Below are 26425 nucleotides of genomic sequence, written 5' to 3'. Positions count from 1 at the left end.
TCTGGGTTTGATCCATAGCATGGTGGGGGAGGGGGTCTGAAAAACAAATAAAAGGTATCTTCCATTTTAAGACAAGAGGACTCTGGGGCCATACTATCTATCCTAGTTCTGCCACTGGCTAGTTATTTTATCTCTGCTTCCTCACTGCAAAATGGACTAACGCAAGTACCTACAGTATTCATCTCATAGGGTGACTGTGAGAAAATAAGTTATTATATAAAAGTAAAGAGCTTAGAAGGTCACCTTGCTAGAGCTATTTTTACTTATGTATTTATTGTTCTTGATCATAAACCATTTATTTATATCATGTCTATCTTTAAGAACCTAAAAGCACTTTATATAGTTTTTAATTAATATTAAAATCTAATTAAATGACAAATTAGATGCCTGTCTCTCCAAATTCGGTTGTGGAAATAAGGCACAGATATAAATTGATGTTTAGAAGCCCCACTTTCCAATTCACTAGGTGGGACTGCTGAAATTTAGGCCAAATCCTAGTTGGTATTTTGGGTCCAGGACAGCAAGGGCTTAGGGAGCCCCAATGATTTGGGAAGTCGGGGGAGGGGGAGCAGTGGGGCCTTTGATTTACAGGGAGAAGTGGCACATGTCTAAGTGCTAACTGGCTGCATAGTTCAGGCAAATCCTCCAAAATGGAAATGGGAGGGGCTACTTGGAAAGATGGCTCCCCCAGAACTTCTGTTTGTCTTATGCTTCTCTCAGGGAAAAACATGCAATCTTCTAGTGTTGTCCACATACATTCTATCAGCAGGGCGAACACCCTGGTTCTGGATAAACAGCCAATGTTTTCAGCAACTATTCCAAAAAGGGTTAGGACCAACTACAAATCAATGTGAGGTGCAAAATGTAGTATTTCCCGAATTTCCTGTTTTTCCTGAGGAAAAAATTATATTTTTTTCATATGTAAAAACAAAGTAAAGAGCTTAGAATAAAATCCTGTTATATAGTAAGCTTTATATTAAGTGTTAACTATTATTATGTTATTCAAGGGGAAAGGGGTAGGTTTTCCACTTATGTATTTGCTTAAAAGTTTCCTTTAAATTTACTTTAAAATGTTGGGGGCAGTGGCACATGCCTGTAATCCCAGCAACTTGGGAGGTTGAGGCAGGAGGATGGCAAGCAACTCAGCAAGACTGTCTCAAAATAAAAAAATAAAGGCGGGGGATGTAGCTCAGTTGTAAAGTACCCCGAGGTTCAACCTCCAGTACACAAATAAATAAATAAACATATACAAACACATACATATATACAAACATTGAAGCTACAAAGTGAATTGATTTTTAAAATATATAAAGCCAGTGTTGATATGTAAGGAACCAGGGTAAAGTAAAAACTGAGAACATGGCATGGGAATTAAAGAACAAAGCACACAGGAAAGGAAAGGCCAGGAGTTTGGAGGAGAAAAAGATGCCCCCCGCTCCCCCCGTACTGGGGATTAAACCCAGGGGCATTTACCACTGCGGCTTCACCCCCAGCCCCTATTTATTTATTTGTTTATTTGTTTGTTTGTTTGTTTAGAAATAAGGTCTATTAAATTTCTGAGGCTGACCTTAAAATTTAAATCCTCCTGCCTCAGAGTTGCTGGGATTACAGGTATACACCACCATGCCCAGCAAAAAAAGATGCTATTAAAAGCAAGGTACCAGATGACTGTCATGAAAGATTTGAGGATACAGTTTCTCTTTTCTGGGTCTCAATTTTCTAGTGTATAAAACAAATATGTTGAGCCCTTCAGGCTTAAGGTCCTGAGGTGTGCAGTCAACCTACCTTTGTCCTGTCATATTCAGGATCTTGTTTTCTAAGAAGTTAATGACAAAGAATGCACAACTCTTAGTGACTAATCACTATATGTAAGAGTTTGGCCTATGGTGTATGAGTTCATAACAAAGAAGCGGGGAAGACACTATAAATAGAAAAGAAGTCTCACATTTAAAAAGCTTTCAACTAAAAGAGGATATGGGGGATAGAACCATTTGTAAGCATAAACATAATTCTTGTAAGCCCTGGAAAACATAATCTCAGGTTGTTTTTGACTTAGTGCTAAGAAAATAGAATAAACAAAATTAGGTACCCAATGAAAGGTATAATACTTGTAGTTTCACTGAAAACCATGGTGACTCTAAAGCAAGTAAGAGAGAACAGTAAGCTAGGAGTGACGGCATGTGCCCCGCCCCTAGTTCCACCCTCTCAGGAGGTTGAAGCAAGATCACTTGAGCCAGGAATTCAAGCCTGGCTTAAGCAACATAGTAAGACCCAGTCTCAAAAAAAATAAATAATAGGATACATGTGGTTTATATGAAAATACTACACTATTCTATATGAGACTTTAGCATCTGCAGACCTGAGAATCTGTGGGGGTCCTGTAACCAATCCCCCATGGATACTGAGGGATGACTGTATATGAGAAGGGCAGAGAGCAGTGCCTGGCATATAGCACAAGCATTAACTATCACGGCAAACATAGCATTCCCTGAGCCTTCTGAATGAAAAAATTCTCTCCTCTGAATTCCTATAGTACTTTAAACTGTCATCTCTCTGAACACTTCTGCATTTTATATCATTTAAGTGCATATCGCTTCCTTTACTGGACTTTAAGTACTAAGAGCAAATTCTACTTCTGCTGCGTCTCTTTAAATTCCCAGCTCCTAATACAATGTCCTGCTCTCAGTACTCACTAGTACATTTGTGAATGGTTAGATATTCAGCTACAGGCAGAACACTTCGGCCAGCACACAAAGCCTCAACTGTTCTTACCACAACATCTTCCAAGATCTTGGTAGGACAAGGTCTGGAATGAAATTCAAAGCATTCATCCTCTGATTTTTTCTTTGGCTCTCGCTCCTGGATTCTTTTCTCAATTTCCAAATCAAAGCCAACAGGCTGAGTGGGTGGTTTCACAGGTGGTTTCTTGGGCAAGATAGGCCCACCTTCAAGAATTCTGGGATCTAGTTCACGTGCTTTGAATTTGTACCTGTGAGAGTTTAATGACAACCACAAATAAATAAACTACACAAACAACAAAGTGAAGCAAAAACAAAAAATAATCATCACTAAGATGACCAATCATACATGATAAAATTTCCATTCTCTCTCTAAAGTCATTATCTTTACTTCTCAAGTATAGAACAATGAGACAGTCTCAACATTTCCACTTTTAAGATTGGACTTCTCTTCAGAGAGGAGCTTCTCCTCCCTTAAAAAAGGCACAAATAGGAATAAAACAAATATATAGAAGATAAGTTCCAATGCTAACCTTATTAAGTTCCAGTTTGCTCCACTAATAATTGTAAAAATCTCTTAAGTAGCCACAAACAGGACATTTCTTAATTAGAATTGTAAGAAGCTCTCCCATTCCAACCTATGCATTAGATTTTTATCAGGACATCTGCATATTCCCACTTTCAGGACATTAATCATAGAGGCAGATACACAGCCTACAGAGCCTACAAAAGTTTCATGAAAAGAAAACAGCAACTATCACTCTTATAGAACAAAGAGAAAGCCAGGCGCAGTGGCGCAAGCCTGCAATTCCAGCAACTCAGGAGGGCAAAGCAGGAGGATCACAATTTACTGAGATCCTCAGCAACTTAATGAGACGCTTTCTCAAAAATAAAAATGAATAGGGATGTAGTTAAGTGTTTGTAAAGCACCCCTGGGTTCAATCCCTAGTATTAAAAAAGTTTTTTGTTTTTTTCCTTAATTTTTTAAGAACTGAGAGGAAAGCAGGCAGTCCTTGGAAGCTTTCCTCAGATACTGCCAGTGAGACTTACTGCTGCAGTTTCTCAAGCTCCTCAGCTTCCTGTTCCGCTGCACTTTTGCAGGTAACAGGCCTTGCCCGGTATTTGGTTTGTAGTAAGGGAGTTTGTGGGTCTCTGGACATCTTGGTCACAGATGATTTGGAGGGTAACACACCTATAAAGCAAGATTAGATATTCACTCGTTTCCTAAGATCTACTGTACCTACAAGTGCTGACTCAACTAGGAAGCCCAAAGATGAATAAAATCAGAGTGGCTAACCCTCCCCACTCAGCTCTGCTCTGTCAGACTATTTAACAAATACTCCCTTCTTACTATCACTATTTATTGAGGGGTAGCCTTTTGGTAAATTAAATTCCTGTCATCTTCTAAATCTAATATCCATTCAAATCTGATGGGTTTATTGGCAATCCACCAGGCTGCATTTTCTATTTCTGTCATTGACAATTAAGATTTCTTTAATCTAGCTTTAAAAATAAGACCTTTACAAAGCTCAAGAAATTAATCTCAATTTTATAAATTTCCCAAAACCATATATCAAAGCATCAGTAAAAAAAGAAGTGGAGAAAAAAAAAAAAAAAAAACTATGTCAAAGCATAACTACTAAGACAATCACCACCACTCATAGAAAATACTAATTTACCTGGCCAGAGACAATGCTGGCAATTCTCATAATTATTTAGAATGAGTCCTCTAATTTAGTTCTTATCACATAACAGGAGAAAATCAAAACCAAATCTATTTATTTTGGAAATAAGTCATGCTTCAATTATATATACAAGGAGGCCAGGGTTGTGGCTCAGTGGTAGAGCACTTGCCTAGCATGCATGAAGCACTGGGTTAAATAAAATAAAGGTCTTGTGCCCATCTACAACTTAAAAAAAAAAATTAAATACATATATTTTTCTAATTTATTTTTTAGTACAAGCATAATTATATCTGTATAAAGTAAAATGTGTATAAAATAGATTTTTGTTTCCATTTGCCACAACTAGAATTTTAAGAACAGGACATATCAGATTAAATCTTACAGTCATATATTATTTGAGAAGCCAAGTTTTATATTTAAATTTCCATGAGGATAAAAAAAAAATGATATTTTGCTGGGCGCAGTGGCATATGCCTATAACCCTACTCAGGAAACTGAGGCAAGAGGATCCCAATTTATTTTTTTTATGGGAAGGGAGGTACTGGGGATTGAACTGAGGAGCACTTAACTGAGCCACATCCCCAATCCTACTCTGTATTTTATTTACAGAGAGGGTCTCACTGAGTTGCTTTGCACCTCGCCGTTTCTGAAGCTGGTTTTGAAGTCGCTATCCTCCTGCCTCAGCCTCTCTCCACTGGGATTATAGGGGTGTGCCACCATGACAAGCGAGGATCTCAATTTCAAGGCTAGCCATAGCAACTTAATGAGACCCTGTCTCAAAACAAACAACAAAAAAAGGCTGGGTATATAACTTTGCGATAGAGCACTTGCCCAGCATAAGCAAGGATACATCCTCAGTAACAAACCCCCCAAAATCTTTTTTCATTATTCCTATAATATAAAATCTGACAAAATGAAAACATTAAGAAATGCTGTATGGTAAGGCACAGTGGAGCATGCCTGTAATCCCAGCAATTTGGGAGGGTGAGGCAGGAAGACTGCAAGTTCAAAGCCAGCCTTAGCAATTTAGCAAGGCCCTAAGCAATTTAGCAAGACCTTGTCTCAAAATAAAAAATAAAAAGAGACAGGAATGTAGCTCAGGGGTAAGGTGCTCCTGGGTTCAATCTCAAGTACCTCCTTAAAAAAAAGAAAGAAAAGAAACACTGTATGTACATAGCCAGATGTACAGACACATGCCTGTAATATCCAAGCAGCTCAGGAGGTTGAGGCAAGAGGATCACAAGTTCAAAGCCAGCCTTAGCAACTTAATGAGACCCTGTCTCAAATAAATAAATAAATAAATAAACTGGGGATGTGGCTCTGAGGATAAGTACCCTTTGGGTTGAATCCCTGGTACCAAAGAAGAAATGTTATATTTTATAAAGGAACTTTTGTGGTTACCTAATACAGTGCTAAACAATGCCTATGCAAGGATATAAAAATTTTAGAGAGCTCAAAAACAAAATGATCACATTCTGTTTTATCTAGAACACTAGCCCTAGTCTCTCATTGACAACTATTTTATAATACCTCCACTCTTCAGGCTTAGTTTAGAAATTATTTTCATAAAGATAGAAACTATTAGATTAGAACCCATTCATCAGTTCACCATCAAACCCAGAAACCCACCAGCATTTGAACTCACACTATTCACTCTTCATCCTCCTTTTAAAGAACAATCACTCCACTTATGTGAAGAATTCTAGGAGAAGGCTCCAGCCAGTTTTATTAGTAGAAAACTTACTAAAATCTTCCTTCTTGCTCCTCAAATGATATCTGTTAGGAGTTCGTTTATGGAAGGCTTCAACTTGCTGTGCAAGGGGCACATATGTAGAAGCTGCTTCATCAAATGTTCTCTTCTTTCCTTGGGAGAGGTTAAAAGGCTTTGTAATGGTACATCCCTTAAGCACATGAGCCTATGAAAAGAAAAGTTGTTCCACAAACAAAATGTTATAATAAAAGAGCACAGATCTACTATAAGGCATATATTCTGCACAAATAATAAAAGTATAAGCCTGACATGGTGGTGAACACCTGAAATCTCAGCAAACTCAGGAGGCTGAGGTAAGAAGGTTCCAAGTTTGAGGTGAACCTCGGCAACTTAGCAAGAACCTATCTCAAAACAAAAGGGCTAGGAAGGTAGCTCAGTATAGAGTGCCCCTGGGTTCGATCCCCAGAACTGCAAGAATGAATGAATAAATAAACTGTGTAATACCATTGAGCTACATTCCCAGCTCCCTTTTTGTTTTTTGGCTTTTTAAATTCGGGACAGGGTCTTACTAAGTTATGGAAGCTGGCCTTAAAACTGCAATCCTTCTCCTTAGTCTCCCAAGTAGCTGGCATTACACCCATGCACCACTGCACTAATCTCCCATTATTTAAAAAAAAAAAAAAAAAAAAAAAAAATCTAGCATTTAACAAATTATTATTATTATTATTATTATTATTATTATTATTATTGTGCAATAGTACTTAGTTTTCCCAAGCATGTGAGTATTTTGATTTAATCAAGACCAAACTTTCTTAGAATTCAATGGGGGAAAAAATGCTGCAAAGGCATCCTACCCAAACCCTTTAAAGTCAATTGACCAGGCTGTGGGTCTGCATCAGGTCAGGCAAATGACTGATGAAAAAGCCTACTCCTTAAATCATTAATTTTAATAAAACTAGTCTCTGACAGGAAGGAAAAATTAAGGATGTATCTTAAAAGGAACACAAATTCAGGGTTTAAGACTGCAAAAGACTGGTCTGGGGCTGTAGCGCTTGCCTAGCATGTGTGAGGCACTGAATTTGATCCTCAGCACCACATAAAAATAAACAAATAAAGGCATTCTGTCCATCTACAACTACCAAAAAAAAAAAACTGACCGACTTTAAAAACTGATGATGCTCTGGAGTGGTGGCTCAGTGGTAGAGCACTTGCCTGGCATGTGTGAGGCCGTGGGTTCAATCCTCAGCACCGCATATAAATAAAATTTTAAAATATCCATTTACAACTAAAAAATATTAAAACAACAACAACAACAACAACAAAAAAAAAAACTTATAATGCCAGGGGCTGGGGTTATAGCTCAGTGGTAGAGCGCTTGCCTTGCACTTGTGAGGTACTGGGTACGATCCTCAGCACCATATACAAATAAATAAATAAAGGCCCATCAATAACTAATAAAAATATTTAAAATAAATAACTAAAGATATTGTGTCCATCTTTAAAAAAAAGAGATAATTAATAATAATGATGCCAAGTACAAATGAGACTAGATTAGTTCTAGAATTTTTTGAATTATTATTATTTAACAAATATTTAATAAATAATTTTAATAAATAATAAATAATTTTATTTAATAGAATTTGAGTGATCTGCCCCAACCTCATTTTTTCCCATAACCTCTCTTATATTTTGTATAAAATTTTGCAAACGTAAGAGTCTGTCAAGAATTTTATGACAGTAAAAATGCCTATACCTTCAGTTTCTCAAACTGAATGTGCTTTATGCATCTTCTCAATTAAATTTTTAGAGCAACTTAGTAAGATAGTTCCCAGGAAGGAATGATTTATCCAAGGCCACACAGTTTACAAAAGATTTACTTAAATTCAAAATATATAATTCTCTGAATTGTACTACTGTAAAAAGTGACCACAAATGCTACACTTGAAGTCTGAACTGAATTAGTTTATCAACATACAGGAGATGAAGGATGCTTTCGAAGTTCAGATACAAAGTTTACTTCCTTATACTCCTCCTGGTTCTTAGGGTGCTGTTTGATTCGCTCATCTGTGCGGAAGTGGAAGTCAACTGATTTAGTTACTTGGCTCACTGATTTCTTCACAGGTTGCCCTAAGTGAGAAGCAGAGCAAAACAGAGATAACATTAAGAATAGAGAACATCGGGCTGGGGATGTGGCTCAAGCAGTAGCGCGCACGCCTGGCATGCGTGCGGCCCGGGTTCCATCCTCAGCACCACATACAAAGATGTTGTGTCCGCCAAAAAAAATAAAAAATAAAAAATAAATAAATATTAAAATTCTCTCTCTCTCTCTCTCTCTCTCTCTCTTTTAAAAAGAAAAAGAATAGAGAACATCAGTTGAGTGCAGTAGCTCCTGCTTATAATCCCAGCAACTCAGGAGACTGAGGCAAGAGAATCACAAAGCTGAGGACAGCCTTGGCAACTCAGCAAGAAACTGTCTCAAAATAAAAAATAAAAAGGGACTGGAGATATAGTTCAGTAGTAAAGCACTGCTGGGCTCGATCCCCATTACCCACCTCCCCTAACACAAAAAGAACAGAGAACATCATTAAATCCTCTTTTACTCTAACCCTTTTGGTATTCCTATTACCATGGATCTAACTGTTTACTATCTACATGTAACCTGGAACTGAAAACAGTCCTCAGGGACACTAACACATGTCATGTTTATTAAGTCCTACTGGGTTTCAAGCCCTTTGGTCAGATACAAGCAAAGGGAAGAATCCCATTTCCTAGGTATAATCATTACTCTGGAGAAAAAATTACTAGAATACTTTTGATAGGAAAAGCTATGGACTGATCTTTTTTGTGTGTGGGGTGCTAGAGACTGAACCTAGAACCCCACATATGCTAGTCAAGTGCTCTGCTACTAAGCTACACTATCACTCCCTATACAATGACTTTAAACGCAAACTTAGCATCCCTAAGAAGTAAACCTTATAAACTCCATGGGTGCTTTTTCAACCCAGTAAGCCGACTCATTAGTTTTGACTTAATAAATCTATGTCAAAATAAAGCAAAACTGTAACCTTTTCCCTCAGTTATACTTTTCCTCCACAGCTACAAGTGAAGTTGACTCAGCTCTTTTTGCCTTTACGATAAAAGGAAGAAACAACAAACTGGCCTGTATAGTTATTTTGCCTGTATAGTTATTTTGTCTCAATCCTAGTTCCTACTTTTTCTAATACAAAGAGGACTAGCACACCTAAGGAAGGGCCAATGCAGATAAAATGTTTTAGGGAATAATCATTGGGATATAAATGGAATTCATGTCCAGTCTTTTAATACACCCAGCCTTTAGTGATGACTACCAAGAACGCCTTTTTTTGCTTTAGAGACCTCAGAAAACCCTCAGATTATAAAAAGCACCCCTCAAAAATTAGTCTCAACCAGAGCCAAGCTGACCTGCTCCTGCAAGAGCAAGTTTCTTGTATTCTTCATTCTTTTTCCGCATCTCCACCACTTCCTGCTGCATTTTCATTCTCTTCTCCAACTCTTGCTCCTCAGTACTTTTTAAAACCTTCTGCCTAAAGGGAAATCATTAAAAGAGATGAGAGGAGAAAGAGGCCCAATGATTCACAAGAATTTAAAGGTATTATATAGACTGTTTTTAATCTATGATAAGTAAGTATCAAAATCCAAAAATATTATCTAATAAGCAGATATTGGCTTAATTAGATAACACTATAAAAAATATGCATACTTTTTCGGAAAAAATATAGCTAAAACAGACTATAAAAGATACTACAAAAGACTCACAAATCTGTGCAATGATTAGCTTTTATGCCATATAAAAAATTAAATTTAAAAATCCAGGGACGAGGTTGTGGCTCAGTGGTAGAGCGCTTGCCTAGCATGCATGAGGTACTGGGTTCGATCCCGGGTACCACATTAAAAAAATAAATAAATAAATAAATTAAATTAAATAAAGGTAGTGTGTCCATCTACAACTAAAAAAAAAAAAAAATTAAAAAAAAAAAATCCAGTAGAACAGTGAGGCTGTAGAGCATTTTGCATAGCACATGTGAGGCACGGGTTTGAACCTCAGTACCACATAAAAATAAATAAAACAGGGCTGGGGATATGGCTCAAGTGGTAGCGCGCTTGCCTGGCATGCGTGCAGCCCGGTTTCGATCCTCAGCACCACATACAAACAAAGATGTTGTGCCTGCCGAAAACTAAAAGATAAATATTAAAAAAAATAATAAAATAAAGGTATTGTGTCCATCTACAACTAAAAAAAAAACAAAAACAAAAAACAGTAGAATGGGAAAAAAAGAGGACTGGGGATGTAGCTCAGAGGTATAGTGCTTGCCTAGTATCTGCAAGATCTTGGGCTTGATTCCTAATACTGAAGAAAAAAAACAAGAATAGGGAAAATATTTACCAACAAATATAACAAAGAATATGTAAGTGTAATAGAGAAGACAGAAGTAAAGTCAACCGGGGTTCAAATCTCAACCCTGTCATTTCATTTCTTACCTATATGAATTAAAAAAAAACTATTTAGCCAGGTGCAGTGCCACATGCCTATAATCCCAGAGACTCAGGAGGCTGAGACAGTAGGATTAAAAGTCTAAGGCCAGGGGCTGGGGTTGTAGCTCAATGGTAGAGCGCTTGCCTTGTACATTTAGCATCACATAAAAATAAATAAATCAAACAAAGTTATTGTGTCCATCTACAACTAAGAAAAAATTTTTTAAAAAAGAAAGTCTGAGGCCAGCCTGGGCAACTTAGTGAGACTCTGTCTAAAAATAAAAAAATTAAAAGGACTAGGACTGGAAAATAGTGGTAGAGAGTGTCCCTGGGTTCAATTCCCAATAAAAGGAAGTAAGGAGCTGGGGATATAGCTCAGTTGGTAGAGTGCTTGCCTTGCATGCACAAAACCCTGGGTTCAATCCCCAGTATCCCAGTACCACCAAAAAAAAAAAAAAAAGGAAGTAAGGAAAAAAGAAAGGAAGGGAAAGGAGAGGGAGGACTAGAGGAAGGGAGGAAAAGAGGGGAGGGAAACAAGGCAAGCAGGCATGATTGAACTATGTCACAGCAAGTGAATAAAACAGAACCCAAGGGCTGGGGATGTGGCTCAGGCGGTAGCGCACTCGCTTGGCATGCGTGCGGCCCGGGTTCGATCCTAGGCACCACATACAAAGATGTTGTATCTGCCGAAAACTAAAAAAATTAATATTTAAAAAATTCTCTCTTTCTCTCTCTCTTTCTCTTTAAAAAAAAAAAAAAAAACGGAACCCAAAAGTTCTTTATTAACAGTTGTGAAAGTATGTGTATCTACTTAAAGGCCAAAGGGAGCTTTTAAAAATGAAAATTGTTGGGCTGGGGTTGTAGCTCAGTGATAAAGGACTTGCCTCACATGCGTGAGGCCCAGGGTTCGATTCTCAGCACCAAATAAAAATAAACATATTGTGTCCATCTACAACTTAAAAAAATTAAAACTGTTCAATGTATGTAGTCTGAATCTTTACCTTTTCCTTCTACATTTTAAATTTACTTTAATAGCATATTTTTCTCATTATTTAAAGTATAAGTACCCTCCAGAACACTAGTAACAATTCACTTTGCCCTGGTCACAACTTTAGAGGAGTTTCCTAAGCTCCAGGAGCACCAAATGGAATGAGGATGTACCTTTTTGTAAATGGAATCTATTTGCTCTAAAATTTAAATAGGGAAACTTACTTTATGAGTGGTGTGCAAGTCATAGTATGTCTGCCCTTGACTTTCTCTGGGGAAGATTCAGTCTTTTGAGAAGTATCTTGAGAACTGCCTCCTTCCTCTTCCTCTGGTTTCTTTTTGTTGATAGAACTTAAGTTCAGAAGGACACAAAATATATTCTCAATGTCCTAAAGCATATGCCACACCATCCTCCTCTCCAAATCTACCACGTGGCTTAAATTTTCTCATTTTTAAGATGGTAAGCATGTATCAACCACATAATTCTTTCAACTGTATCATCTGAACATATATACCAAAGGTTCCAGGGAATAAACTTTGAAAAAAATCAACAGAGGTCAAGGTAAAGGTTGACCAGCGGTGATTCAGTAGAGTAAGATGGGATTCTTTCTATCAGCTCATCATCAAATGAACAAATGGCAGACACCTAATCCCCTTCCTAATATCTATTCCATCTCTTTCTTATTAATAAAATCCCAATTTGGGAGGAATCACCAATATACCAAAGCTACTACAAGTAAGTGCTGAACTTGCTTTAATAGACTCCACTGCAACTAAGGGGTCAAGGTAGTAGTCTGGCAACTAAAATACAATTCAAAGGCTTCTGGGAAAGATTTCATTTTCCTTCCATTACTGTACTCCTTCTCTTGAAAATGGATGTGATACAGCAGCTACCTTGTGATAATGTGGCAAGAAGCAAAAGGAAAAAGCTGAGAAACAGAGCAGCCACCTTGAGCCACAAGTATGAAAAAAAAAAAAATGCTAAGAATCAGAGATGCTAGCCCTGGCATTATTTACCCACTAAACCAAAGCCAGAAGCAAACTACTTTGTAAAGCAAATAAATCACTATTATTTAAACATTTCAGCAGAATAGACCATGACTTGCAGCAAAATACATTCCTAACTGGTAAAAATAAGAACCAACACTATATATTCAGCTTGCTCTTAGATAGGGAATCAAACAGAAATAAAATCTGTGCCAAGGCAGATTTGAAATCCTCCAGAATGCAGATAACAATTTACCTCATCATGGTCACAGCTTTAAGCTTCCCCAGATCCAGGTGCACCAAACATATTGCGGATGTACATATTTTACTTGTACCCTATTCCCTCGGAAAGAAATTAACCTTACAGGTGGTAAACAAGGCACACACAGTATGTCTGTTCTCAGCAGTTAGACGCTCAGGCTACTTACACTTTCATTCTTTTGGAAGGTGGTATTTCACTGATTACGGGAGTGGCACATCTCTTTGCTTTCATTTGAACATGGCGTTTTTCTTTTTGCTCCAAATCCTTCTGAGCAGAGAGTCTAAGAGATCTTCTATGGTAGAGGAATTGACAAAATTTATAATGAATACAGCTGCTACAGACATAATGTTCTTCAGAAACATGAAAATTGTAAAAACTACAAAAGATTATAAAAAGCTTAGAATTATTATCTACATTCCAAAAATCTAACCTCTCTTAAGTTGCTGACAATTTTTGAAATTTAACAATAAGATTTTGGTACTTAAATAAATTTGTATTTATAAATTAAATCTCAATAAACCTGATTTTAAAAAAAAAATAGAGCAGGTACAGTTGAATGCACTGTTAAGTTTCTTAGGAGTCTGAGAGAGGGGGGCCATGGAACTCAGGAGTTCAAGACCAGCCAGGGTATATAGCAAGATTCTACTTCCTTTAAAAAAAATAAATAACTTGCCAGCAATCACGTATAATTCCCTCCTTTTATAGGTCAGAGTCAAAAGAAATGAAAAGGCTTGACTCTTTTAGTCAACATGTTAGTAATTTGCCATAGCTTGTTACCATAAGACTTAAAATTAGAGTAGAGCTTCTGGAAATTGACTAAGGTGTTTATTTTCTCCTTTTTCTTTTAGTAGACCAAACTAAACAGTGAACAAAACACAAATAAATACTTAAATAATTACAAAGTGAAGACTCATGAAATCACCACCTAGGATAAAAAACAGAACACTGACAATAGCTGCCATCTTGATTTTTACAGTAATCATCACTTCTTCTTTATCATGTTACCAAATAAGCATGCATTCCATAAATATGATATATTAGTTCTTAGGGAAAACAATAAACTTCATAAAATATAAAAATCAGACTACTACAAGTATAATTTTGTGTTTAATTTCACTCAGTGTTGTAGAATTCCATATATATATTAAGAGAAGTTAGATTTTTGGAATGTAGATAATAATTCTAAGTTTTTTATAATCTTTTGTAGTTTTTACAATTTTCATGTTTCTGAAGAACATTATGTCTTCAGCAGCTGTGCTCATTATAAATTTTGTCATACACACACACACACACACACACACACACACTTCAAAAGCCAATAGATGAATTAAAATACAAAACTAAAAATTATTTGAATGATGGCTAGGGTTGAGCTGAGTGGTAGACACTTGCCAACATGTGCAAGGCCCTGGGTTGAATCTCTGGCACAATAAATAAATAAGCAAACAAACAAATAATATTTGAATGATACAAATATAGGAAAGGAAAATCAGAACAACAACAAAAGATGAGATGTATAGAAAACAATAAGTACAAAGGCAGATCTAATTTAATTAAATTCATGATTATAATACAGAAATGGTAAAAGCAAATATAAACATTTAAAACAAAATGCGATTATCAGACTGGATTAAAAAGCAAGATCTCACTAAGTATTATCTATAAAAGATAAGCTTTAAAATCAAAATCAGGGGTGGGCATCAATGGTAGAGTGTTCACTTAGCATACATAAGGTCCTCAGTTTGATCCCAAACACCACAAATAAAAGTGACGATAATAAAATAAAAGTCAAAAACAGGTCAAAAGTTAAAGGATAGCAAGAAATCTACAAGCTAGGTGAAATAGCACATGACTAATCCCAGCTACTCAGGAGACTGAGGTAAGAGATTGCAAGTTCAAGGCCAGCCTTGGCAACTAAGTAAGACCTGTCTCAGAACAAAGAGAAACAGGCTAGGAATGTAACTCAGTACTAGAGCACTCGCCTAGCATGTGCACTCAAAGTTTTTCAATCCCAGTGGGGGGGCGGGGGGTATAAAGAAAAAGATACTATGCAAATATAACCATGAGAAAGCTTGAGAAACACTGAGGAATAAAAAAGAAACAGGGGCTGGGACTGATGCTCAGTGGTAGAGTGCTTGCCTAGCACATGTGAGATAATAGGTTTGATTCTCAGTACTGAATAAAAATAAATAAAGTTATAAAAAAGAGAGATAAAATAAATAAAAATGAAACCTTTAAAAAATATGACATCAGGAAGATGTAACAATTAAATGCATACAAAGCTTTTGGAACCAGATTGATCAGGATCTGAATTCTAGCTCTGAAATGACTTGCCTTGGGCAAGCAACTTAGTATGACTGAGCTCTATAAACTAAGCTTACAAGCTACAATTCATGTGTTAAATGAGGTAACATAAAGAGTGTAACACAGAGCTGGGGCCGTGGCTCAGCAGCAGAGTGCTTACATGTGAGGCACTGGGTTCAATCCTTAGCACTGCATACAAAAATAAACACATAAAATAAAGGCATGCTGTTCATCTACAACTATTAATTTAAAAAAAAAAAAAAAAGATTGTAACACAGTGGACACATAGGAAGTGATCTGCAGGGTTATTACTTTTTTGAAAATGATTATAAGCACAACTTTTTTTCTTTTTGGTACCAGGTATTGAACCCAGTGGTGCTTTACCACCAAACCACATCTCCAATCCTTCTTTTTTTAAATTTGAAGACAGTGTCTCCCTAAATTGCTTAGGGCCTTGCTAAGTTGCTGAGTGCCGAGGCTGGCCTTGAACTTGCAATCCTCTGCCTCAGCCTCCCAAGTTGCTGGGAAGTGCACCACCAGCAAAACCATAATTTTGAGCCCTAATACAGACTTACCTCTGAGGCTGGGTTGGAGTATTTCTTGATACGGCTCTCTCAGTTTCCAGGGAAGAACAAGCATTTGAAGGAATGGAATATTCCATAAGATTTTCCTTTTCAGCTTCTTTGTAATAAATGTTGTCAACTGTGGAAAACCAAAAAAATAGTTGGCACTCAAATCCAAAAGGCAATAGATTAGAAAAGATATAGACATATATAAGTATAGATATATATGACTTAATACAGAATTCTAGGTTGAAATCATACACACACACACACACACACACACACACACACACACCCTTCCTAAGCAACGGAACCCTTAGTTCTAGTGATATCTTATGTAGCAGTCTGTTTATAAAAGCTATTTTGCTGCCGGAAGTGGTAGCACATGCCGATAATTCCTGCAACTCCGGAGGCTGAGGTAGAAGAATTTCAAATTCTAGGTCAACCTCAGCAATTTAGCGAGACTCTGTCTCAAAATAAAAATTTTTAAAAAAATTTTTTTTCTAGTTATTGACAGACCTCCATTTCAATTCTGTGGTGCTGAGAATTGAACCCAGTGCCTCACACATGCCAGGCAAGTGCGCCACTGCTGAGCCACAGCCCCAGCCCATCAAAATAAAACATTTTTTAAAAGCTACTATTGTTAAAGCAGAAATAAAGTATGCAAGTTGGGTGCAGTGGCACAACTCTGTAATTCCAGGACCTCAGGAGGTTGAAAAAGGAGGACCAAAACTTTGATCTTGCTAAGCCAGCCACAATAACTTAGTAAGAACCTGCCTCAAAATACAAAGTTAGAAGGACTAGGGATATAATTCATTGGTAAAGCACCCTTGGATTCTTTTTTTAAAATATTTATTTATTCATTTATCTTAGTTTTAGGTAGACACAATATCTTCATTTTATTTTTATGTGGTGCTGAGGATCAAACCCAGTGCCTCGCACATGCTAGTTGAGTGCTCTATCTCTGAGCCAGAACCACAGCCTAGCACCCTTGGATTCTATTCCCAGTATTGAAAGGAAGGAAGGGAGGAAAGGAAGGAAGGAGGGAGGGAGGAAGGCAAGCAGGCAGGCAAAAGAGAAAAAGCAAAAGACACATGAATACCAGGCTGGGGTTGTGGCTCAGTGGTAGAGTATTTGCCTAGCATTGTGAAGCACAGGGTTCGATTCTTAGCACTGCATATAAATAAATAAAGATCCATTGACAACTAAAAAAATATAAAAAAAAAAACAAAACAGATGGATACCAAAGTTCAGGGTCCTTGTTCCTGAACTCAACAGATACCATCTATACCCACAATCAATTATTTGAAAGTCAGCCTAGCAGCACAGACTATGAACTAATCAAGTTCACTGAAAATATGGTTATATCTCTGATACAGCCCCTCTAGTTACAAAGTGACTGAGATCAGTTTCAGATTTACCCACAGGATAATTTTCAGATGTTCTAAATTGATTAAGTTGATAGGTGCACAGCTCTGAGTATGCTAAAAAACACTGAAATGTATTATTTTAAGTAGATGAATTACACGATAAGTGAACTATATCTCAACCGAGCCATTACTTTTTTTAAAAAATCATTTTCAAGAGGTTTTAGGGACTGGGGTTGTAGCTCAGTGGTAGAGCACTTGCTTAACACATGTGAGGCACTGGGTTCAATCCTACCACCACATAAAAATAAATTTTAAAAAAATAGACAGGTGCAGTGGCACACACCTGTAATCCCAGCAGCTTGGGAGGCTGAGACAGGAGGATAGCAAGTTCAAAGCCAGCCTCAGCAAAGGCAAGGCATTAAGCAACTCAGTGAGACCCTGTCTCTAAATAAAATATAAAATAGTGCTGGGGATGTGGCTCAGTGGTTGAGTGCCTCTGAGTTCAATCCCTACTACCCTAGAAAATAAATAAATAAATAAAGGTACTGTGTCCATCTACAACTAAAAAGAAAAACAGGTTTTAGGACCTCTGAATGCATGCTGCTCCTGTTCTGATCAAAGAGACAATATTGTATAGAGTTAGTAACCACCAGTTTAAATGTCAATCATCTTTTTTTTCCCCTTGGAATAGGTGATTGAACCCAGGGGCACTTTGCCTCTAAGCTACATCCCTAATCCTTTCTTTCTTTTCTCTTTTTTTTTTTAAATTTGGAGTCAGGATCTTGTTGTTACTAAGGCTGACCTCAAGCCTCAGCCTCCCAAATCACTGGGGTTACAGACATGTGCCACCACACCCAGCTCAATCATCTTTTAAAATCAATATGTAAGTCCAAGAATTCACATATAATGGTAAGCAGTACACTCTTCTCTTCTGCTGTTTTGTTTCCCAACCAGACCCAAGTTAGGTTTTGTCATAAAACAACAATATTTAGGCACATAGCAATAAAATTTTATATTAGCTCAAGTTCCAAGAAATAAAAAAAATAATAATTAGAACAAGATTAGTTTTATGATCATCAAGAAATTAACTAGCTCAGGGGCTGGGATTGTGGCTCAGTAGTAGAGTACTCGCCTAGCATGCATGAGGCACCGGGTTCAATCCCCGGAACCACATAAAAAAATAAAATAAAGGTATTGTGTCCATCAACAACCAAAAAAAATTTAAAAAAAATAAAAAAGAAGGGCTGGGATTGTGGCTCAGTGGTAGAGTGCTCACTTTGCATGTGTGAGACCCTGGGTTTGATCCTCAGCATCACATAAAAATAAATCAGTGAAATAAAGGTATTGTGTCAAACTACAACTAAAAAATAAATATTAAAAAAAAAAAAAAGAAAAAGAAAAAGAAAGAAAGAAAAGAAATTAACTAGCCCAGTTCACCAATAATAAATCAAGAGATATAGCATTTAGGTAATTTCCCAGGTCCTCAGGTTCCTAATACACTGTCCCACATTCTGTCAAAAAACTTTTTTCTAAAAATGTTCTTTATTACCTGGTCTCAAAGGTGTGTCATTAGCTTGCTGAAGATTAGCCTTTTTCACAGAAGTTTTGCTCTGAAAAAGCCCTCCTGTCCCATTCCCAGGATACTTGTTTTCCAAATTGGCCTTCTCATCTGCAAAAAAGCAAAGTCATCATCATCCAAACAATGAATAAAAGCAAAACAAATTTGCACCAGGTACTTAAAATAGGGAATAAAGCCCCTTCCAGTATCTTTCCAATTTGTTTAGGAAGAACAAGCAAAGTTCTAGCAATCAAAAGGAAGAGGAGGACTGGAAGAGTTAGGAGTACCTGGGCAAGTGGGCTACCACTGAGTTCAATCTCCAGAAGAAGGGAAAAAGAAAAAGGAAATGAATACACATTATATCAGAAACTCTGAAAACTATCACTAAAGAAGTGGCAACACTGAACAATGTACAATGAACAAAAGCAAAAGTGTGGAATCTGCGAATGTAAATAGCTCCTTATCTTTTGCTTGTTACACAGTCAGGGCCATACAAACATGACCTGGCCTTGTCTACTATCTAAATACATTATGTTCCTCTTAAAGTAAACTGTAGCCACCAGGAACTGTAGGACTTACAAGGGATATTGTATAGTCAGACCTGCTTCTACAACTGACAAGATGAGACATGCATGTGCAATGCATGCAAGTGAAGCAGAGCTAGCTTCTCTCTTAACTAAGATAGTTTTATCTTAGGTTCTGCTGTGCAAAATAGTGAAAAGTCTATTCTACCAACACCACACTGATAAAGCTGCAGGAATGCAGTGATCCCCAGCAATAACATCTCTGTGCCTGTATGCTCTGATTGCAAGTGTATAAAAAGACATGATTATCTGAAAGAAAAGTGGAAAGTAATATATTAAAATAAGAAAGTTCTGAAAGATTGTGGGATTAAGTTTTTTTCTGCCAAGTTGTATGTAATAGTATTGTTATGCTAGTATTTCTTTCATTCTTTTGTTTGTTTGTTTGTTTAAAGACAATCTTGGAAAAAGAAATCCTCAGGGGCTGGGGATATAGCTCAGGTGGTAGAGTACTTGCCTAGTAAACACAAGCCCCTGGGTTCAATCCCTAGCCCACCAAACAAAGAAAAAAGAAATCCTCAGACAGCCCAGGCATTTCCTCCAGGTTCCAGAGAAGCAAGGACATGGGGAAGACCCCTCTAGGATAGCTAGCCCTCTTATATACCCCTTCCTCCCAAAACATTTCCAACAGACCACTCCTCTCAGGATTCCCAATGGATACCACTAAAATCCTTTCCCAAGAGAATGGCAGATGCCATCACATTGGGACACTATACTTAATTGCCAAGTATGGCTGCAAAGGATTCATTTTTGTCCCTACCACATATTGATTTCTCCTTCAAGGAGGATGACGACATGAGAAAGAATAAAATGAAGGGGCCTCATCAACCACTGATCTCACATTATTATTTCAAAGTTAAGTAAAAACATAACCATGGGGCCAGGGCTGGGGCTGAATGTCAGAGTGCTTGCCTAGCATGTGTGAGGCACTGGGTTTAAAAAACTAAAAAAATAAAAGCATGTTGTCCATCTATGACTATTAAAAAAAATAAACATACTGTGGCCTGGCTTCAGACTATATGCCACATCACAGAACCAAATCAGGTAATTCTGTTATTGAGGACTGGGTCTTTAGGAGCAAAATCTTTCCACTTAAAAATGAATTGGGGGGCTGGGGATGTGGCTCAAGGGGTAGCGCTCGCCTGGCATGCGTGCGTCCCGGGTTCGATTCTCAGCAACACATACAAAGATGTTGTGTCCGCCGAAAAACTAAAAAATAAATATTAAAAAAAAAAAATTCTTAAAAAAAAAATGAATTGGGGGGTTGGGGTTGCGGCTCAGTGGTAGAGCACTTGCCTAGCATATGTGAGGCACTAGGTTCGATTCTCAGCACCACATATAAATAAATGAATAACATAAAGGTCCGTCAACATCCAAAAAAAATTTTTTTGTAAATGAATTGGGGGCTAGGGCTTGGGCTTAGTGGTAGAGCATTCGCCTGGAATGAGGTACTGGGTTTGATCCTCAGCACCACATAAAAACAGAATAAAGATATTGTGTCGGGCTGGGGATATGGCTCAAGGGGTAGCGCGCTTGCCTGGCATGCGTGCGTCCCGGGTTCGATCCTCAGCACCACAAACAAACAAAGATGTTGGGTCCGCTGAAAACTAAAAAATAAATATTAAAAAATTTAAAAAAAAAAAAAAAAAAAGATATTGTGTCCATCTACAAATTAAAAAAATACATATTTAAAAGAAAATGAATTAGGGCGGGCAGAGGGAATGTAATTATAAAAGGGCAACACCAGGCACAGTGGTACACACCTATAGTCCCGGCTACTCAGGAGGCTAAAATAGGGGGTTATCTCTTGAGCCCAAAAGTGTGAGGCTAGCCTGGGAAATAGTGAAATTCCATCTCAAAAAGTAAGTAAATAAACAAAGATAAAATAAGATAATAAAAAATAGCTGGGCATAGTGGCACATGTCTGCAATCTCCACAGCTTGGGAGGCTGAAGCAGGAGGATCTCAAATTCAAAGCCAGCCTCAGTAACTTAGTGAGGCCCTAAGTAACCCAATGAGACCGTCTCTAAATAAAATACAAAAAAAAGGGCTGGGGACATGGCTCAGCGGTTAAGCACCCCTTAGTTCACCCCCCAATACCCACCCCCAAAATGATAATGAAAAATAAAACAGGGCCAGGAATGAAGCTCAGTAATATAGTGTCCCTGGGTTTAATCCCCAATATTATAATCCCAATAACTTGAGAGGCTAAGGCACAAATCAATCATCACAAATTTTAACTCATCCCAATACAGCAAAAGAGGCGGGTACCGAGGGTGGGGGCAGGGGAGGGTGGGGGACTTGTGCAAAGGGTTGGGTGTAGTTTAATTGGTAGAGTGCTTGCTTGCATGGCATGCAAGAGGCCCTGGGTCCAATCCCCAGCATTGGTAAGAAAAAAATAAATAAAACATTTGGATCTTGACGACTGAGGTAGCAGAAACATGAACCTACACAAGTGATAAAATTGAAGAGAATTTAATACATATACACACACAAAAATGAAATAAAGTAAAATCGGGGAAATCTGAGTAAAATTGGCATATTATATCAATGTCAATATCCAAGTTGTAATATTATAGTCTATGTCAAATGATACAGAGCAAAATTTCTTTTCTTTTGGTACAGGGGATTGAACTTGGGCACCAAAACACTGAATCACATCCCCAGCCCTTTTTTGTATTTTTATTTAGAGACTTAGTGCCTTGCTTTTTGTTGAGGCTGGCTCTGAACCGGAGATCCTCCTGCCTCAGCCTCCCAGGCCACTGGGATTACAGGTATGTGCCACCGCGCCCTGCTTATAAGATTTCTTGTGGCTATCATCATTTCAGACATGTATGCCTCCTGGAGACTTACTGAACATTGTTTCCTCTGGATTTTCCTATACATCCTCAAAGCCTGAATATCTGTCATTTTTAATTACAAAATAACATTCATTTGTACTTACAGTCCATTCCCCAAATATTGGGCATTTTAATTACAGACAACCATTAAACAGTTTGATAATTAGGGGTGCACTCTCTCACAGTCAAAACTCTACAGAGAGGGCTAGAGTTGTAGCTCAGTGGTAAAGTGCTTGCCTCACATGCGTGAGGCACTGGTTTGAACTCCAGCACCACATATAAAATAAATAAATAAAATTATGCCCATCTACTATTAAAACAATATTAAAAAAAAATTGCAGAGAATTTTAGGTTCCCTGCAATGAGGGTAATTACAAAATTGTAACAATAATATAGTATTACTACAGTTAATTTTATGCAATTATGATTTTTAGTAGTTATAGATGGACAGAATGCTTTTGTTTATTTTTATGTGGTGCTAAGGATCAAACCCAGTGCCTTACTCACACATGCTAGGCAAGCGCTCTACAACTGAGCTACAGCCCCAGCCCCCTGCAGTTATAATTTAATGTCACATCTTTACATTTGTTTACATTTCTCTCAGCATATGGCACCATACATAGTCCATAAGAGTCTGTGTATGCTAAGTTTTGATACATTTTAACTTTTCATAATTGATTTGTACATATTTTATGGTACTAAATGACAAAATAAAATATTGTTTAAACAAATTTTAGGCATGCACAAGGAAGAGCAGGACTGGAAGAGTAGGAGTAGGGGCAAATGGGCTACCACTGAGTTCAATCTCCAGAAGAAGGGAAAAAGAAAAAGGAAATGAATACACATTATATCAGAAACTCTGAAAACTATCACTAAACAAGTGGCAACACTGAACAATGTACAATGAACAAAAGCAAAAGTGCGGAATCTGCAAGTGTGAATAGCTCCTTAGAAAAGCAGTGATACATGCTTGTAATCCCAACAATTCAGAAGGCTTGGGCAGGAGGACCTCAAGCTCAAGGGCAGCTTCAGCAACTTAGTAAGACCCCATCTCAAAATAAAAAAGGGCTTGGGATGTAGCTCAATGGTAGGATGACTTTCAGTTCATCCTCCCATGCCAAAATAAAATTTGTGCATTCATGGCATACTGAACTTTCTGAAACTTCTAAGCTCTGCAATTGGCAAGTTTTTTAAAATTATCACAAATCTTAAAAAAAAAAAAAAAAAAAAAACATGTATGACTGGATCCATACAGTTCAAACCCATGTAGGTCAAAAGTCAAATATATTTCTATCAAGTAAGGGATGACAAAGTATCTTGGTGCATAAAGGGGTTTGTATATTAAAATTGTCTTCTAATTCCTCTTTGTTTTTTCATTTTGTTTTGTTTTACCTTTTGCAGTACTAGGGACTGAACCCAGGGGAGCTCTCTACCACTGAGAAACATTTCCAGCCTCTTTTCTTTTGAGATAGGATCTCGCTAAATTGGTTAAGGCCTTGCTAAATTGTTAAGGCTGGCCTCAAACTTGCAATTCTCCTGCGTTAGCCTCCCTAGTCATTGGGATTACAGGTGTGTGCCACCATGCCTGGCTGGATATTATTTTGAGGCAAAGTCTTGCTAAATTGCCCAGCCAGGCTATCCTCAAACTTGCAATCATCCTGCCTCAGCCTCCTGAGTAGCTGGGATTATAGATGTACACCACTGCCCAGATAAATAACTCTATGTTTGAAAGGGACTCAGAGAAAATCAAGCCACTAATTGTAAAATGGCCAGAGAAAGCACTTACCAAACCATGAATCTATGTTTTCGGAATCTTCCTCATCATCCAAAGATGTAAAATTAATGAAGTCCGTAGGAGCATCAAAAGAATAAGTTGTTGTAACTTGTGACATTGTCCACCCTTAACGCAGAAGAGCAGGGTTTTTTTCAGTATTTGTATCACTTTTCTCAACAGGTCACCTTCTGAGGAAAGAAATGATTCAGAAATTTGGTTGCAACCAGAAGCAGTGGCACACGCCTGTAATCCCAGCGGCTCAGGAGGCTGAGATAGGAGGATCACGAGTTCGAAGTCAGCCTCAGCAATGGCGAGGCACAAAGCAACTGTGACACCCTGCCTCTAAATAAAATACAAAATAGGGCTGGGGATGTGGCTCAGTGTTTGAGTGCCCCAGAGTTCAATCCCTGTTACCCACCACCGCCAAAAAAAAAAAATTTGATTGCACATTAAACTAAGGCACTGATTCCCCAACAACTACTTTGGTTTTACTATTCAATTTTGCAATTCAGAAAATCATCTGGACAATATGCATTACTTTGTCAAATCAACCTAAAAATTAGTTGTTCTGGTTTTTGCTTTAGTAATTTGAACACACTCTTTTTTTTTTGGTTTTGTTTTTATTAAGGATTGAATCCAGGGGCACTCTGCCACTGAGCTATATTCCCTAACCCTTTTTATTTCTATTTTGGTTGCTGAGGTCTCACTAAGTTGCTGAGTCTGGCCTTGAACTTACAATCTTCCTGCCTCAGCCTCCCAAGTCACTGGGATTATAGTTGTATACCACTGTGCCTGGCTATGCCAGGTTGCTGAGAGCCACAGCAGGGTCGGAATGGCATGGCATTTTTGCCAGAATGGAGTGGCTGAGAGGTGATGCCAGCGAGCCATTGAGATAATGATGGTTATGTTAAGCTGTGTATTCAATTGTATATTAGACCCCTGCTGTCCCCCACTTTGGAGTTCTCCTTTGGAGTTCTCGCAGGATTCCTGGAGCGTTGAGTTGGTTGGGGAAGTGCCAGAGGAGGGATTTCCGGTTGGTGTGTGGTGTGTCAAGGGAGAAGGCCACGTGGGTGGCATTCGCAGGAGTTCAGAAATAAAGTTTGTTCCTGCTTGAGTGGCTCATGATTTGTGCCCAGCCAGACTGCGGCACCAGGTGTTTTATATATTTATTATTTTATTATTTTCCCTCAACCTTAACTTTTATATCTACCAAAAAAAAATCTTACCAAAGACCAATTCAAATCTCTGACATCTTTCCAAAATTTAAGCTTTGTTTTATATCTCTGATATAATACACACCACTCAATTTTTTTTAACACATTTATTTCTTTAGCTACTGGGGATTGAACCCAAGGGTTCTTTACTACTGAGCTATATTTTCATCCCTTTTAAATTTTGAGACAAGGTCTTGCTAAATTGCTAAGGGTCTGGCTAAATTGCTGAGGTTGGCCTCAAACTTGTGGTCCTCCTGCCTCAGCCTCCTGAGTCACTGGGATTACAGGTGTACACCACAATACCCTGCACATAACATTCAATTTTATATTAGTTAACCATGCAAATGTCTCTCCCAATAGACTGAAGTTCTTAAACACAGGAACAGATTTTATTTATTTATACCTCATCCATTTGTTAAGTAGCTTAACACAGTACTTTATACACAGTAAAAGCTAGATGCAGTTTCGCCAAATACAGATTTTCTTTCCTTAAAAATACATTCAAAAAATGTTCAGGCATTGTGGTGCACACCTATAATCCCAGCAACTTGGGAGGCTGAGGCAGAAGGATTGCAAGTTCAAGGGTAGCATGGTCAACTTAGTGAGATCCTGTCTCAAAATAAAAAATAAAAAGGGCTGAGGGTGTAGCTCAGCAGAAGAGTAGCCCTAGATTCAACCTCCAGTACTGCCACCACACACACACACACACACACACACACACAAACTTTCAAAAACAAGTAGGCCTCTCTAGTATTTTCTACATTTACATGCCAGTCATTATCACCCTGCCCACCTATTTCCAATAAATAAATGAGACGATATTTCAAATACTATGAAATATACTATCCTCAGATATTATCAGTGCCATCTGACCTACTGATACCTTTCCTTTTCTTGAGCACTTATTCTATTCAAAAGACCCTCAATGAAGAATTTCTCAGTGACTACAGTGGTTAAAACTGCCTTGCTACAAGAAGGACGTTTTCATGTTCTTGTGAACACGCTGGAAGACATGGGAAAATCTTGGATTCCCATGATCTTAATGCCTAATTGAGGTCACTGGGAACACTTCCCAGGCAGGAATGTAATGAACACAACTAAAGCTGGGGGAGGGAAGAAGCAGGAATGTAACAAGCAGCAATCCCACTTAGCCTTCTAAAATTCATGATTCCACCAAAGCATGCTGCTGAAAAACACCTGGAAAAATGTTCAAGTTTAACCCCTCACATCCTTTTATTCTCTCTTTTCTTTTAAAATTATGAAGCTATTCAGTTAGCTTCTTTAGAGGGCAGTTTCCATGTTTTTTCTTGATAGGTCTTGCCAAATACAGAAATTTATCT

General features: G+C 37.8%; 1 protein-coding gene across 7 annotated transcripts in view; it reads right to left on the bottom strand.

Annotated features, from left to right (window-relative positions):
- The window catches only part of Tpx2 (TPX2 microtubule nucleation factor), a 50458-nt gene that overhangs the window by 13491 nt on the left and 10542 nt on the right, over positions 1-26425 (bottom strand). For 4 of the 7 annotated variants that reach the window (XM_046433819.1, XM_046433824.1, XM_046433823.2 and 1 more), the window contains 10 exons: positions 23884-24059; positions 18669-18788; positions 15762-15888; positions 13049-13174; positions 11859-11984; positions 9576-9697; positions 8110-8261; positions 6168-6339; positions 3789-3930; positions 2773-2989 (listed from right to left, as the gene is read on the bottom strand). In XM_046433819.1, coding sequence (XP_046289775.1) covers positions 2773-2989; positions 3789-3930; positions 6168-6339; positions 8110-8261; positions 9576-9697; positions 11859-11984; positions 13049-13174; positions 15762-15888; positions 18669-18788; positions 23884-23989 — 1410 coding nt within the window. In that variant the 5' untranslated portion in view covers positions 23990-24059. The remainder of the gene's footprint in view (positions 1-2772; positions 2990-3788; positions 3931-6167; positions 6340-8109; positions 8262-9575; positions 9698-11858; positions 11985-13048; positions 13175-15761; positions 15889-18668; positions 18789-23883; positions 24060-26425) is intronic. The other 3 variants (XM_046433822.1, XM_046433825.1, XM_046433826.1) reach the window with 3 other exon arrangements.

The sequence above is a fragment of the Marmota monax genome, unplaced genomic scaffold (assembly GCF_021218885.2).
Source record: "Marmota monax isolate L192 unplaced genomic scaffold, Marmota_monax_Labrador192_F-V1.1 WCK01_AAM20220418_F8-fsc00014, whole genome shotgun sequence".
NCBI lineage: Eukaryota > Metazoa > Chordata > Mammalia > Rodentia > Sciuridae > Marmota > Marmota monax.
Note: the sequence above shows the minus strand (reverse complement) of the source record. Positions and strands in the feature narration are given on the sequence as shown.